General features: G+C 37.0%; 1 protein-coding gene across 6 annotated transcripts in view; it reads left to right on the top strand.

The window, feature by feature from the left end:
- The window catches only part of LOC129780633 (uncharacterized), a 158041-nt gene extending 142367 nt beyond the window's left edge, over positions 1-15674 (top strand). For 4 of the 6 annotated variants that reach the window (XM_055789119.1, XM_055789115.1, XM_055789118.1 and 1 more), the window contains exons 9-11: positions 13161-13532; positions 14014-14228; positions 14319-15674. In XM_055789119.1, coding sequence (XP_055645094.1) covers positions 13161-13532; positions 14014-14228; positions 14319-14440 — 709 coding nt within the window. In that variant the 3' untranslated portion in view covers positions 14441-15674. Of the gene's footprint in view, positions 1-1185; positions 1285-13160; positions 13533-14013; positions 14229-14318 lie in introns of all 6 variants that reach the window. The other 2 variants (XM_055789120.1, XM_055789121.1) reach the window with 2 other exon arrangements.
- The last annotated feature ends 1363 nt before the right edge of the window (positions 15675-17037 follow it).

The raw sequence follows: 17037 nt of genomic DNA, 5'->3' as shown, positions 1-17037 counted from the left end.
GTCGGTTTAAAAAGTATCGCGACTTTTCGATTTCCACGGGAAGATTTAAAGAAATGGTTTTTATCTTGGGTATGAAGTTTGACTTTGTGAGCTTCACACCGATTCATTATTGTAATAAAAACACTTTCTTTATCTTTGAAGCGATAGATGGCATTTATGAGGTACCCACAAGCTTTCGTTTCTTTTTATCTCCTCACCTTTTCGAAGATCAGTATCTGACTATCCACCAATCCATCCAGTTAGTTATGTTTTGGAAGAAATGATCTCCAAATATTTAGAAGGATGGAAATGGAATTGTAATGAACAAGGCCTTCACAGCCCTTTGAAAACGTGTGAAAAACCGACGAATTGAAAGTACATGGAGAATCATGATATTTCACTCCAGGACATGCAGCAATCAATCCATGTGCAAGACACTGTTCACGCGGTGCGCAACGATTCGATGGCAGCAAATCTTCACTCTGCAATACGATGCTTTCTACTTTGAACGGATGGTAAAACTAATGACTAGATCAATAGTGGTAATAGTATTAATATAAGATAAAAAAAAATAAATAAAACTGCAATAGCTTTCATTGTGTTGTTATATATGTGTGCATTCGGAAATTGTTGTCGCGATGAAGGAAGGGGTGTTCTATATTTGTGTATATATATAAATATTTCACCGACTGCTGGAAGGAACGGGGATCTGTGACGAGTAGAAATGGATGTATTATCTTTCACGTTGTGAGTGTTATATGCTTCGTTCGGAACTAACATCGTGATTGGCGAATGACAAAAATCACTGAAAAAAGTTGCTGGTGCGCTCTTTTGATGTTGCTGCCTAGCTCGGTAGATATGAGAAAATATTGAATAATGACCGTAGAAGTGCTGCTTTCTACTGATGCTGAAATGACTGCGGTGCTCATCTTCCAGACAAAGAGCTTCGAAGAAGATTGATGCTATTGTATGCTACTGACAGCGTATTAGCGTGCTAACTTTAGTTTAGTTTAGTTATGCCTTTATCGAGCTTTTTTCCGTTATTTCCCCAATCATAGACATTCACCGCAAGTTTCACACCCTTTAGCTGTACATTAGCATCACCGAGCATTGCTATCGTTTATCGGAAAACTGCCGAGTGACCCTAATGATGTGTCAACCAAATTGCGCTAAAACTATGATTCTTTTCTTTTTTTATTCATATAGATTCCGATCACTAGTTCGAGTGATTCTTAAGTTGATCATTAATCGACGATCGAATCAATCGACAAGCATTAACAATAGCGATAGTACGACAAATTTAAAGTAAGGATTGAAGAATGAAACAGTGTGTGTGCAAATCAACCGAACCGAAATCACCCATTTGTCATTTGTTGCCGCCAGACGATATCGCAGCACTTTTTCAATTGTCTGTAGACTTATGCTTTTTCATATTGTTTCGACGAGTTTCAAATTGTATTCTGTTTGTTCTAAGAAGCGATACATCGACTCATTGTAGTTTTGCTATATTTAGAAGAGATTCACAGACGACACCATACGGATTATGTAAATACATCCCTTTCATTCGTAATCGCGCACATCGATTCGATGAACACCATGAAATTACGACACTTGAACAACATTCAGCGCAATAGTAGTGAATAGAATAACTCCGACATATTTTAAGTGTGAGACATGTAACAGATCCTAACTTCTAACCGCAAGTGCTTTGTAACTTCCGACTAATATAGTAGTGTTTGTGTATATTATATAGTAGACTATTGATTCCCTACAGGTATATTCACAATGGTGCACATTTATCCCGATCGATTCTTTGAAGGAATATTTTTCCGTCACATTATGGAACTATGTTAGCAAATCGGAATTTTACTACGATTTGTGTGACATGCTACGCACTACCCAGTTCATAAATAGATCAAATTAGCGAAAATTGGAAGCATTTCCATCCATCACCATAACCATTCATAACCATGGTGTACATCATTGTCGAATGAAGAAGAGCAAAGCGCCAACAACAACATCTATACCAATGCTCGAGGTGAATTTCACTAATGGTGAAATTACTTCGTTCAGTGGCGCTATATTTTTGGAATGCACTTTAGTTTGTGATTTATATTACATTACCGATCCAGCAGGTCCTTAAGGCTAAGCCAGTCATAAGCCTTTCTTAAGGCTAAAACTCATCTTTGAAATTTTCAAATTGCTCTCTAAGGCGGATATCAAGAACAGTGGTTTTGTCCGATGTATAATCCTAGAGCAAAACCACTTGGAGGTTCGATATATTAACTCTGCTATACTCGCGAGAAAAATCATAACTCGTATCACAAACTCACAGACTGTGCGTATCTCTGTTATATTGCTACTATGTATTCTTGGGCGTTGTTGGTATTTATTTAAAAAAAGAGATATAATTGAATAAATAAAACTCCTGAAAATATTTTTTCGACTGAATGATACATCGCGTCGTGCATCTAGTTACGGGTCGTGGTGTGTTATGTATCGATTATCGCCAATGCGGACCGTCTTATCGGTTTTTTTTCTCCAAAACATTCTATGATCGGATTCATACTACCTGATGGCGTTGTATTGTTCCATTGTACGATCGATCACAAATGCTTCCATTGTATGGGTATCAAAAGACATAACGTAGAATTTGAGAAACGAGTCCAGGAAAGATTTGCACGTTTTCACCGCCTGATTCCTTATTTGATTTTGGTATCTCCACGATTCAGTTTTTGTACACAATAACGAAGAGTAAACCTTAGTTGAGAAAATTTACAGAAACATATTTTTAAAGTAATTTCAGTATTCAGATTCAGATGAATGCTATGTCGACCAAAACAATAACAATGAACACGCGTTGTTGATATGAACCTAAAAGCGGCCCAAGAATCGTTTGAAGCCTTCACAACACAAAGAAAAAGAAATCCCAAGTTTAGCCAGTTATTGCTATGATTCGGTGCGAATTGTACCAAAATCGGTCGCTTTGGGACGTTTCTTACTCAGTTCAGTGCGTGCATCCTTACTATCAATTCTGCTGCTTCTACATAATCACGCTAGACACTGGCCTTCCTCAAGGGAATCAAAAAAGTCTGTTGAAGAGTTAATTCTATAATTTCAACTTATTTAGAAATAATATTTAAAGTGCGATAAAATGAACAAACGAATTGAATGAATCTTAGTCCTACATCATCAATGCAGTCGTCTCTGAGACACCTCCTTCTACATTTTTGTTTTTAAAATACTCTTTTGGTCAACCGTCACGTAACGTAATGTAACAGCTACATCTCGATGAAATTCATGTTGTTGTCTTGATTACATTTACGTCTGGCTATAGCCAAATGTAGTCGAAACTTCGTATTGAAACCGTAGTAATACGAGCCTTGGAATTCTAACCATTACTGGGAATTTGATGCATATCAGCACTTGACCAACGGATTGATCATCAGAACGAACTCGAGCTTGGGACATCCGGGACGCTTCCAAAATCCATGTTTAGCGTCTCGTTTGATTGCTTGCTGATGGAAAGAAACGACAACCTCCTCGTAGATGGATCCATCGGAAGGTAATTGGAATGGAATTGTATTTTCAAACACCTGAAAGTTGCGTAGAATTTTGTACTTTTGATACGATTTATGATTAAATACTCCTCTAATATACCCCAAACTTTGAAAAATCGGCTAGAAAAAACGGCTGAACTTATCAATATGAAACGTTCACGGATGTTTAGGAAATACACTAGGTTAAAAATTTGCCTGCAAACATTAGAACTTACTGCGATATTTGGAGAATTACAGTAGATTTTGTAAAGCACTATAAAAATCCTGTTTTTGGCACTTTTTTGAAATCGATACAAAAAATTTAAATATTTTTTTTTTCATCAAAGTAACAAATTATCCTTTTGCAGAATTTATTGAAGTTTTCAAAACTGCCTTTCGATTTGCGGTGCGATGGTTGTTTATCGAATTATTCATATTCAAAGAAGAAGGGGTAGTTTTTCATTCAAACTGAAATATCTCGGTTTGGGAAGGTCCTATAGGAACGATCTTGGAACTAAATAAAAGCTGGTTGATAAGGTTATTTAGATTTGCTGTGGAGTTGGTTAGCAAAAAATTATGTCCAGAATATTCTAGAAAAAAAACAAAGAAAAATCGATTTTTCATTTCTTTCCGATATTGTTGCCCACTACACCTACACACAGCAAGATAAAAATATGTACGAAGAATATTCTAATACCTGAAAGTTGTAGCTTCAAAATTATGCGCATCCAATCGATATGCGTTAATTTTTCACGAAGCAACAGCATGTCAAAAATCACTTAACATTTCCGACTTCGCACTCTGTTCCTCTAATCTTTTGTCGAGTGTATTTACCATCTGTTGATCGTTAGAAAGAAAGTGTTCCGTTTGAGGGCACTGTAGAGGATTGATTAAACCAAGTTGGACGATTTTGCAATATTTAAACCCCAGCACTTCGGTGTCGTGGGAGTGCATTTTTTTTCTTTCGGCTCCCCTCTGTGATAACTTCTTTAAGACTGAATGAATCGTAACAAAATTCAACCCCTGAACCAGAATAGCTTTTCATCAAACAATCCGCTGTTGAAATATTCTACAATCTCTAGGACTGTCACAGTAACATGCTAGGAGTAACGTCCAGATTTAGTCAATAAGAAAGTTGTCGTGTTCGACCAGAACAATGCCTGTCTTTTTGACAACCCGGATTTTTTTTGAGTTTGACTAAGATGTGCTACTCCGCTCACCAGATATTGCACATTCAGAGTGTCACTTGTTTAGATCTCTGTGAAATTTTCATATAAGGCAATACGAGGCAATCAGTTTTTTGATGATAAACGAAACGAAAAGTTTTGGAAGAATGTAATTTCAAGCTACGCAATCTTTTAGCGTATATATAAATGAGTAAATGGTTTTTTTCCGAAAATCAAGTTTCCGGACACCCCATTGTATTTCTTCGATCCTCCCGTTAGGTTAATTCGAAGCAGAGTTGAAAGACTGGCCGACCGAAACGTCGAAACGAAATTGAATTCTAGGTCAAGGAGTTGACGTATGAAATATCAATGTTTTTTTTTATTTTTGAGAAAAAAGAAATCATCAGCAGTTCTTTTTTGCATTTTATAATTTTGCTTCTTTTTTTTTCCTTCGCTATTCACGACACCCACTGTGACGTGAAACATAAACTATATCAATCATCACAGCACATAACGCAAAAAGTAGAATAGCGTTAATAATTTCTAAATTTGCAAATGAAACAGCACACAATCATCTTCCGGTCGCTCTTCAAATTCTTCTATAATTTACGGACTGTTTTTATTCGAAATCATTTCTGAAAATTTCAAATATTGTAACTTTCTATTTCTATTTTCTTTCTATTTTCTATATTTGGACGAGAAATTTTACATTGTCAATCAGATTCATTATCTATTTTTTTCTAATTTGTTCGCTTTGATGACAATCTACTCTACTTCAAATAGAAAATTGGTTGAATTTGTTTTTCCAAAACATAACAAGTGTGCAAACTGAAATCCGTCGTTTTACCATTAACGCCTAAAAATACACAATAGCAATATTACAGAGACGCGCACAGTCTGTGAGTACACGAGTTAAACAGAACACGTGTATACTGCCGTTCTACGCATAGTTGTCCCATGTTCCAAAATCAGCAACTGAGAAAAACGCAATCAAAGTTTTCTCGCATATTTGTCTACCAAAAGCTTTAAGCATTTCAATTTAGCGATACACTATTGTTTAATGAAAGGTGAAGTTAGAACACACACACACACACCTATAGATTACACATACATATGAATCCCTACACTGTATATCACACACATACATCTTTAGATTTGTATTTACAAATTATAATGTACCGAATTTCAATATAACGCCACCCTACGGTAGCTAACATAAAAGCATTACAAACATCCGCAATAGAACGGTCAGACCGAGATCGAAATACGATCTGTAACAATAACAAATGCGGAATCCGCGTTAGCATGCTATCTTTTGTTTAGCTTACTAAGATAAGCAACGATCGCTAACCATGGGTGCGCGAAGAAATAAATTGAACAATAAAATCAGTTGAAAACGGTCACTCATGAAGTCTGGTTTGAATACTAGATAATTGTGAATCTCACTGAATCAATCAAGCTTGATTACGGGTTTCAAAATTCATGCTGGGACTGTTATGCCTAGAACATCAACATGGAACAATTGAACTTGATGTTGTTTTTTGATATACTGAGAACAAACAATTTTTTTTTGTGTTTTTCCGAAAGATTATGCATAGAAACATCGTTTTATGAAGAAATGTGTGATCTGCCACACCTTCGCATAATATAAATCTCATTGTTATTTGGCATTCATTAACAAGGTGTACACGTGTTCTGTTAAACTTCTTTTTTATCTGTATTATAATGACTTTCAACTCTTTTGGCTGGTTCGTCACTTTTTACTTCCATTTTTGGAAGAATGTCGGGAGTGAGAATTGAACTCGTGATCTTCAGCGTGAGAGGTATGGATGTTACCACTACGCCAGATCGCCTCCATTCTGTTAAACTTTTTCTTATTTGTTTCAGAATTAGTTTGTCTTCCAAACCAGAAAAAGTGCATTAGGCCTGCTGAAAGTGTGACATGAAATTCTTGTACTTGAACCGACTTATTCGATTTGGATCTGCAAAAAATACATGGTGGGACAGTTATGATTTTTTTGTGTTTTTCCGTAGATTATGCATAAAAACAACGTTTTATGAAGAAAAGTGAAAATCGTAAAAAAGTAACATGGGACAACTATGCGTAGAACTGCAGTATACCTTGTTAGCGAATGCCTAATAACAATGAGATTTAGTATTGCAGATCACTCCCTTCTTTATGAAACGATGTTTCTATGCTTGATCTTTTAGATAAACATAAAAAAATCTTATTGTTTGTTCCCAGTATTTCAAAAAACAACATCAAATTCAATTGTCCCATGTTGATATTCTAGGCATAACTGTCCCACCATGAATTTTGAAGCCCGTAACCAAGATTGATTGAAACAAACGAGGGGATCTTTTCACATTTTATTAAAAGAATACCTTTCGCAATTCCTTTAAATTCTACGTAAATCACTAATCTGACCAACTTCTTACGTTGCACATCTAATATTTATCTTGTAAATTGAAAATTCCCAAGTATTTTTTCAAAAAACACAGATAAAGGCTTGATGATTATGCGAAAACTCGATTTTTGAGCCCTGCGGCGTAAACGTATGTCTCGGGAAAAAAAAGACGATTGAATGTTTATATCCACCAACGCCGCTTTGTGTGTGTGATTGTGACGCACGTCCTTTCAATAAGTGACTTAAATATACTATCACTACAGCAAATAAGTATCCCGATAAAAAAAACATTCCTAGCTGTTTTGTAAGTGTTTCAAGTTTTTTTTTCAAGTGCGGCTAAACGAATGTTTATCACTGTAGCAACATAACGTGCTTTGGATCGTGGACTCTATTAGGGGTTCGGCTCTTATCGTTTGTTACATCCGTTGCTGGTCAACCTCAGCAGCTAATTTGTTTAAATATTAGGGTAAATGATCTTGGTTTATCCGACTTGGGTTGTTTTTACGCAACTAGTAAATGCAAATCGATTTTTCTTCATGAAAATCACACATATTCGATACGAGTTTGGGTTTGTTGAAATGCCCCAAGTCTCTAGTTGCTAAAACTACCATAAGGCGTTGAAATTATTCAAATTTTTATTTTTATTTTTTATTTTTTTTAAAGGAATTTTCAGCCAAAGGCTGGTTCATCTCTACCGTCTAATTTTTATGTTTTTAACGATAACGATTATGATCATAGTTTGACCACCTCTGATCATGGTTTGTCCAAAAAATGATCATGGCTTGACCGGCTTTAAAAATCACCATTTTTGAATGAAAACATTCGAATTCTCAAGTAGATGTTGTATATATCATTGCTTGAGTTTACTGTCATCATATTGATTCATTCATAATTTAGGCTTTCTTCAGAATATTGGGGGCGTTTTAAAAGTGTTACCCTCAACACACTCAACACAGAGAAACTTCATTTCTGCTATGCGCGAAGGACACAATAAACAAACTGCAGCGCGCCAAACGGTTGCCATAGAAATCATGTGAGAAATCAAATAACATTATTGAATTGGACAACTCATGATCAGAATTGAGTTCATCAAAATGCGTTAATTTAATGGTTTAGCTATGTAAATCTGATACAAATGGTGTGTAAGCATGATGTTTACAATATTTGTAAGTGTTTTAATCCAGAAAAGGTCTGAGTACGTGTCAAATAATCATATGGTGATTGATTAAATGTTAGCTCGAATGAGGGGCGCATTGACACAAATAGAAGATGTATTTTATTATCCTTTAAAACATGCGATTCCGTAAAAATATACTATAAAACTACTGTAAATAATGAAAAAGAAAATTTTATTTATATGTTTTGAAACATTCGAATACCTTATTTGACACAGGAGCGCTGAATTAGAGTATTCAAGAAAGTGGACAAACCATGATCATATTTTCGATTGGACAAACCAAGATCATTTATCCTATTCGACAGAAGCTTGCTTGCTATGTATGCAATAAATCAGGAATACCTCAGAATTATAGAATAATATTTTTTTTGACAAATTGAAGGTTTTTCTTCTTTGCACAAAATATTTTCAATAATGTTCCAATTTTGGCATCAATTTTTGAACACTTCTTGATGCCATTTGAACTTGATGAACTTGAATTTTGGTGGATCTGATCGGCCATTTCATTCTAAAATCGCTTCATCTCTGCAGCATCCCCTTCTGTCAACACTTTTCAGCTTCCGCTTAAAGTTGACCAATATTTCTCGATTAAGCGGGATTGGAGTATCTATTTGTCCTAATCTCGAACAAGCTTTTTGACTCAATTAAATCTAACTCATCACTCACTCTGTTGAACGTCCGAAGACAAGAGTCGAGTAGATTATTGGAACCATTCAAATCAACTTCGGAAATGTCATGGTGGAACGTTCAACGATGTTTGTTCCAGAAGTGCAATCAATATTTCCTTATAGCACATCAAAAATAAATAATCGTTACATTTTACCCGTCTTCTGGACGAGATTTCTAACTTAATCAGTTTGCAACGGGATGGAGGATGAACTTCCTCTATCGTATAGATAGAACTATTACAATTTGCGATGTGTAGTTCGGACACTAGATGGAAGTAGCATATTCTAGGATACTGAGCATCAATGAACAGTAGAGCATCTTTAACGCCAGAAACGAGAAAACGGAAGCATGCCGACGGATCACGAGATCAGAGAAAGCTTTGGCGGCCATGATTCCCACGTGTTCGTTGAATCTGAGTTCGGCATCGTTGGAGACTTCCAAATCGTATGTGGATTTTTCCGCATTAGCGAATCCACATCAATGAAGAATTCGTAGTGAGCGGAGTCCGAAGCATATATATCCTTGTATTTCTTACCGTATACAAACATACGGTTGGAGCCACATCAAAATTTATCTCCTTTATTCCGCGTGGCAAATGACGTGAGATAGTGAAGTTTCTCATTTTATTGTGGAAGCCACCGTACTTTTCAGTTCTTATTTGATACCCCGGTCGACAACATATGAGGACACGACCTCAAGTCTCACCTAGTTACAAACTATAGTCACGCCATTCGTCCTACGGAACACAGGGACGACACGATCCAAGGCTATGTAATGCTACGATAGATTTTCAAATCGTCGGTAAACCACGTTATCACGGAAGTATATTTCTGCATAGTGACAGCTGGCTAAATCTGTCCAAACCATCATAGTGTCCTTGTGTGCTTTTTATAAATGGAATCCCGCTTTTTTAGACACTCTTCTTTGCAAATCTTCGAATAACCATGAGTAACCGCATCATGTAGATCTAATGTCATTTTTGAGCAAATTTATTAGCAAAAATAAATTTTAATTTTATAAATTTAACAAATCGCTTAGGACATCTCCTTGGAACCCTCATGGAACTTCTCGTCTGAAGCGTTTCTTCATACGTTTCGTCATCCATGTTTAAGCAATCTTAGTACTTAGTTAGGACCTTATTGTAGTGCTTCCGAGCGCGTGTTTTGGCCACAAGATTCTGTTTCAGCGTTCGATTAGTTCCGATTTAACGTAAGATAAGCTCCACGCAGATGAGCCCTAAGGCAATTCTATCGTAGATTGATTGAAATTGTATTTTGAGATATCAGTAAGGTAAATGATTTTGGTTTGTCCGGTCGAAAATATGATCATGGTTTGCCCACTTTCTTGAATGCTCTAATTCTGCGCTCCTGTGTCGAATAAGGTATCCGAATGTTTCAAAACATATAAATAAAATTGTCTTTTTCATGATTTACAGTAGTTTTATAGTATACTAGCTAACCCGGCAAACTTCGTCCCGCACATTTACTTGATTAATTCTCGAGTAATGCAGAAATTTGTGTTTTATTTGTATGGCAGCCACCCCTAAAAGAGGGGGGAGGGGTATCTAACCACCATAGAAACATTCATTGCACCCTAAAGTTTCCATATGCCTAATTTGGTTTAATTTGCTTGATTAATTCTCGGGTAATGCAAAAATTTGTGTTTCATTTGTACGGCAGCCCCCTCTAAGAGAGGGGGAAGGAGTATCTTAACACCATAGAAACATTTATTGCATCCTAAAACCTCCACATGCCAAATTTGGTTTCATTTGCTTGATTAATTCTCGAGTAATGCAGAAATTTGTGTTTCATTTGTATGGCAGCCCCCCCTTTGAGTGGGGGAAGGACTGTCTAACCATCATAGAAACATTTATTGCACCCTAAAACTTTCACATGCCAACTTTTGTTTCGTTTGCTTGGTTAATTTCCGAGTAATGCAGAAATTTGTGTTTCATTTGTATGGCAGCCCCCCCTTAGAGAGGGGGGAAGGGTCTCAAAATATCACGAAAACCTTCCCCGGCCCCAAAAACCCCTACATACCAATTTTCATGTCGATCGGTTCAGTAGTTTCCGAGTCTATAAGAATCAGACAGACAGACAGACATCACTCCATTTTTATATATATAGAATTTATAAGCACATGTTTTAAAGGATTAAAAATACACCTTCTATTTGTGTCAATGCGCCCTTCATTCGAGCTAACTTTTTATCGATCACCAAATGATATGTTGGCACGTATTCAGACCTTTTCTGGATTATAACACTTAAAAATATTGTAAACAACATGCTTGCACACCATTTGTATCAGATTTACATAGCTAAACCATTACATTAACGCATTTTGATGAACTCAATTCTAATCATGAGTTGTCCAATTCAATAATGTTATTTTGTCCACATGATTTCTATGGCAACCGCTTGGCGCGCTGCAGTTTGTTTATGGTGTCCTTAGCGCATAGCAGAAATAAAGTTTCTCTGTGTTGAGTGTGTTAAGTGTGTTGAGGGTAACACTTTTAAAATGCCCAAGAAAAGGCAATAATCTGAAGAAAGCCTAAATTATGGATAGATCAATATGATGACAGTAAACTCAAGCAATGATAAATGCAACGCCTTCTTATGAATTCGAATGTTTTCAAAAATGGTGATTTCTAAACCCGACAAACCATGATCATTTTTTTGGCAAACCATGATCATAATTCCTTTTTAAGGAAAATCGTTAAAACCATAAATATTTGAATAATTTTAACACCTTATGGTAGTATTAGCAACTAGAGACTTGGAGCTTTTCAACAAACCCAAATTCGTATCGATTATATGTGATTTTCATGATTTACTGCATTTACTAGTTGCGTAAAAACACCCCAAATTGGACAAACCAAGATCATTTACCCTATACTAACACTCTGATTATTCTCTGATAGTTTTCAATACATTCCAATGGTTGGATCCAGTTCGAGTGTATCTGCCAACAGCACGAAGTAATGTTACCGCCAAACTAAAATTCGTTTTCGCTAATATATTTGCAGGGAAACTGATGAACTGATGAGGGATTTGTAACTATGGTTAAAATATCATCATCTCTCCATATGTTTTCTCGTTCATAAAGCAACATCTTTGGTACTTTGTTTGCACCTGGTCGTAGAACCTAAATTCAGATGTCTTGCTCAATAGGGTCTTCTTAAGCATCATGTTTGATTGCTCGCAGACACGGTGGAAACGATAGGCTCCTCGCAAAAGAACCCTTCGAGCGGTACTACGGCTGATTCCGTCCATATTTTCTGGCCATATCTCGATCCAAGAGTTGACTCAATTGTTTCTTATACCTTCAGTTCGCGTGATTAACCCCTTGAACGACAATTTATTTTCAGGCAGCACTGCTCTGGTAGACGATTTAATTTTTTAATTTTTAATTTTTCTAGAAGCAAGCACACTAGTATATCAAAGCAATAGATCGATACGACTCACAGATATTGCTCTCATAAAAAGCCACAAACCTCAATAATTTATAGGCGAGTCTAGTTCGTCATTGTCAGTTTGTTCAGGAAAGTTTATGATTAATACAACTTTTTTCCGCAAACGGAAAGGTTTGAGCACACCGTGCACAGCGAATCTCACAAATTTCAATGTTGTGCTGAAAGTTTCATCCTTCTTCGCACAGTTTTATATCTAATTTTCGGGTGCTTTTCAAAGAGACCACGAGTCGATCAAATTCGATATTGTTGCAATCATTCTTCAAATATTTGCAATTTCAATATGATTCAACTTTGTTTCACCAGTATAAAATTTCCTTTTCTTGAATCGCTGATACCATGTGAATACTTTGGGATTCTTAGTTATTATTTGCGTTTGTTAGTTCTCATCTAAAAAACAAATCCCAGTTTGGAGCTCTCTTCAATTGAATATAAAGTCATTTAAAACAGATCGACGCTCTCTCTTACAACTTGATTAACTCTGAACGCAATTGTTTGTTATTATTTCATAAATGACGTTCAGAGTTCCCCGTATGTTATGACTAAGCGATTATGTATAGAATTTAAACATCAAAAGCTGTTCGACTCACTTAAATGTGAAATGTTATCGTTTTATATCGTTTGAATTTTCGTAACCACACGCAGTAAACGTCCGAAAAAAACTGTACGATAACCACAAACACAAGCCGGAGAACTGTGACCACCGAAAGTCATTCGTGTCCAATCTATTTATTCACCTTTCAACCTCTCCAGGAACATATGCGGTCTGCACCGCCGCCTGCTGGACGGTAGCACACGTCAATTAACCTCACTAACCTTGGTCACACCGGCGGTGGCACCGGCGGTATCTGGCTGCACTAACTCGTCCGTGCCGTCCACCGTAACAATCAGTCCTCAAAGTTGTGCGGTGGTGACGGGTTTCGGCACAGATCTTGACCGGGCGACCGAGATGCAGTGCTCGCAGTTTTGCGAATTCGCTTCAGGAGCGGGAACTAACAATGGCCTCACCAGCACTACTACTAACAGCTGTTCTACTACTAACCCCGGCGTTGGTGGCGGGAATCCATCTACACTCTGCCTTGCCGCACCTTCATCACTATCACTAAGGCGACCCAGTGCTAACATGTTGGTCCCACAACCACTATCTCTAGATCTATACCCTCTATCTCTCTATTTTTTAAATTCCTATCCCTTGAATAGTGTTGAAAAGAATCCTAGACCCCGCACGTTAATGAGTGTGCCTCCCCACTCTCGACTTATTAGTTCCACGGAATAAGCATCAAACGTCAATCATCATCTCTCGTATTTCGAACCAAAATCCTCCGGCATGGCTTCGATTGATTGTGCATGTACATTTGTGTATACATATAACTGGTAACTTGTAGCGTAGCACCTTCCGCAATCGATCACCATTTTTATCGTTTAGTAATTCATCTGTCTTCCGTTGATTATAACTGTTAGCAATAGAGAATCGTTTATTGAATCACGATTTATGCTCGAAGCATTGTCTCCCGTCTAATATACTATGTTTATTTTTCTCTAATCCGTCGTTTTCATTAACGAAACAACAATCGAAAATATCACACACTGCGCGCGCTCTCTCTAGAAATCCGAGTTCTGGTTCTATTCCAATGAGCGAAACGGGTTCCCTCGACCGGATGAAATCGGCGGCCGAGCGGCGGAAGAAAGGTGCGATAGAGAGCGATAGCAAAACGGTTCCAACTGTGTCCGGTCGAGTGGAGGGCACCAGGGTCAACACAGGATTGATTATTGACGAGTTGCTAAAGAACACCAAGCTGGACCATCTGGGAGAATCAGAATGTAAGTGATCGCCTGACCCGCTAGTCAAATGATTGATTGGACTTTGTGTCCGATTTTCATGAATATTAATGTACTTTCTCGTCTTTGCAGCACCTGCCGGCTTGGCCCTGTATATCAGTAGTGACGGTACGACGACGCTCGGAAGCCACGAGGTTAAATCACGAATGCCAGCCGGAGTATTCAAGCAGGTGGTAATGGAAAATCCAAGATAGTAGCAGCCGTAGACACTGTGGAGAGCGTTGTCCGTGAATTCCCGCATTCGATAGTACCGAAACGCGCTATATTAACCCTAGCCGTCGCCACCGCCGCCGTAGTCTTTTAGTTAGAACCATGAGTCAGAAAAGTTATAACAGAAACATATAATCACACACAACCTATTGCTGCTGCTGTTCAAAACTCGCGCTCTGTTGGTCTTTTCCTTGGATGATTATTGTTATTTTTTTACCTTTCTGAAAAAGAGAAAGCCTAGCAAACCAAGCAAATGAAAAGAATTCAAGTAATAACTTCTCTGGCCAATATTATTATTTATTCTCATTATTTCAGTACGTTTCGTATTTCCAATGCCATGAAGAAAAAATTGAGAAGAGTAAGAGATGTTTCGAAATCTATAATAATAATGCAACCACAAGCTGTGACGATTATGCAACACAAACAAAAGAAAAAAAGCAAACCGCGTCAGCGGAATATCCAAAAACGTACATCTGTGAATAGTTAATAATAACTTGTGATAGTCTTTCACAACAAAAGGGTTCTTTCTCGGATATTTGTTTTCCCCCCTTGGTATGATGTTTTATTTTTAATGTTTAAAGTTTTAGTTATTTTTCAATTTGTACAGTATCGATCGATGATGTTGGGGAGGATTCACCGTAAGCGAACAAAACGTGAATCTGCAAAACCCGCACGTTACAATTTTCGTTGTGTAAATATACTGTAAAGTATTTAAAAACGATATTTTAATGCAACCTAAGTAAGGCAAAGTAATTGTTGTGATTTTTAGAATTTGAAGAGTCGGGTGGCATTATTACTACAAGGTAATATATTGAAAATAATAATTAGCGGCAATGAGAGAGGAAAAATATTGGAACATGAACCATGATCATGACATTCTTTTATCGAAATGAAAAGTAGTTTTATCGTGCATATTAGTAATTTGAGCGTCAGAAGGATGGCAAGGAAGCATCCAAAACACGATAGAATGTTCGACAAAATGAGAAACACAAAATACTAGCTCTGAAAACAGAAGCAAATTGAAAAAAATAATTCATTAGAAGAACTACAGTAATTAGTAATTTATCCAATAACAAAAAATACATACTCTCACATCCGAAAGTAAGTTACAAACAAAACTGAAATCACAACTACAAAAGCTCTGTATCACAATTGAAGATTACACATAAACAAACAATAAATCTGGTAACATGAGGCTCAACTAAACAATAGTGAAAAGATGTCATCGCTGGTCATTGTAGAGAAATTTTCCAATGTCTGAATATTAAGGCTTGCTTCAAATCATGGGAATGTGTTTCGCATGAATTTGCTATAACAAGCTAGTGCTCTCATTTATAGCACAGTTTCCAATGTAAGCAGTAACGGGAACACGACTTGAAACAACAACAGTTTCAAAACGAAAGGTCTGGCCACTGCTCCAAGAGATGATGATGATGCGATGAAGTGATGGGCTTTCAACATCATCATCATAATCGCGAAGGGAACTGATAAAATATTCAGTAAATTCGTAGGATCTTTATTGATAACCGATAAGCGTTAAAATCAGCATTTGATCAGATGTGTACAGTCAATCGCAAAATTCAGTGTACACATGCTACTTGACGATACTCTTCATTTATTTGGTGCTAAATATTTCGAAGACATTTCTTCTTTTGATGCATTATAATAACACACACATTGAATTAGCTATGCGCGCTAGAAAATGTCGCGTAAAATTTTTGACGTAGGACTACGTCTAACCTTTCAATATAGGGTCCCATTTCAATGGGGCTGATTCTGATGCGCGAATGCGAAGTGACAGCTCGCAAAAATTGTCTCACTCAAATTCTGAAGGCGACTGTGGTGAGATTTTTACCTTGAATGAACTTTCATGAACACTCACTCAATTCTCGTGGGCGATTGCAGTGGAAAAACATGCCATTTTGTGACTTTTGAAGTCGTATCCTCATTTGTTATCGACTAGTACCAGCAATGGTAGCCAAAAATAGGATTAGGCGTTTCCAAAGGATTTGAACGATCTCTAATCATTCGTAGTTCCAAACAGGCAATCGCTGCTCCAGATTTAAAGATGTAGCTATCATCTACATTGTGAAAATTTTCGGACAAAAACAGGCAGCTTCGAATGCAATCAAGTTAAACTGTGCTTTTTTAAATAATTTATATTTATTATTAACAAGTAGTCGGTTCAAGTTCTTGGTATGCTATTACGAATGACAAGAATATACATCTTCTGCAGCCGCTATAGCGCGGTACAAAATTAAAATGTAAATTTACAATAGTTGACCCTAACTGATACGAGAAACTCAATTCAGCATACCGTTTCCTTACTCCAAAAATACAAATCAGACTTTCAAAAATTACAAAAAGCTACTTAAGTAGTTAAAAATCGTATATGCTTAATCAACTTCTTCCATGTGTGAGGCATCCTCGGTGTCATCCTCTAGTGGAGGAGCATCTTCACCAGTAGTTGCGGCTGGAGTATCATCTGTGCTCATAGCTTCGTCCTCATCGATTCTAAGACCCAGCTTGACCATAAGATAGATGCGAGATGCGTGCACACCTGACTCATCTAGTGAGAATC

The sequence above is a fragment of the Toxorhynchites rutilus genome, chromosome 3 (genome assembly GCF_029784135.1).
Source record: "Toxorhynchites rutilus septentrionalis strain SRP chromosome 3, ASM2978413v1, whole genome shotgun sequence".
Classification (NCBI taxonomy): Eukaryota; Metazoa; Arthropoda; class Insecta; order Diptera; family Culicidae; genus Toxorhynchites; species Toxorhynchites rutilus.
This window is presented reverse-complemented; position numbering and strand designations above follow the sequence as displayed.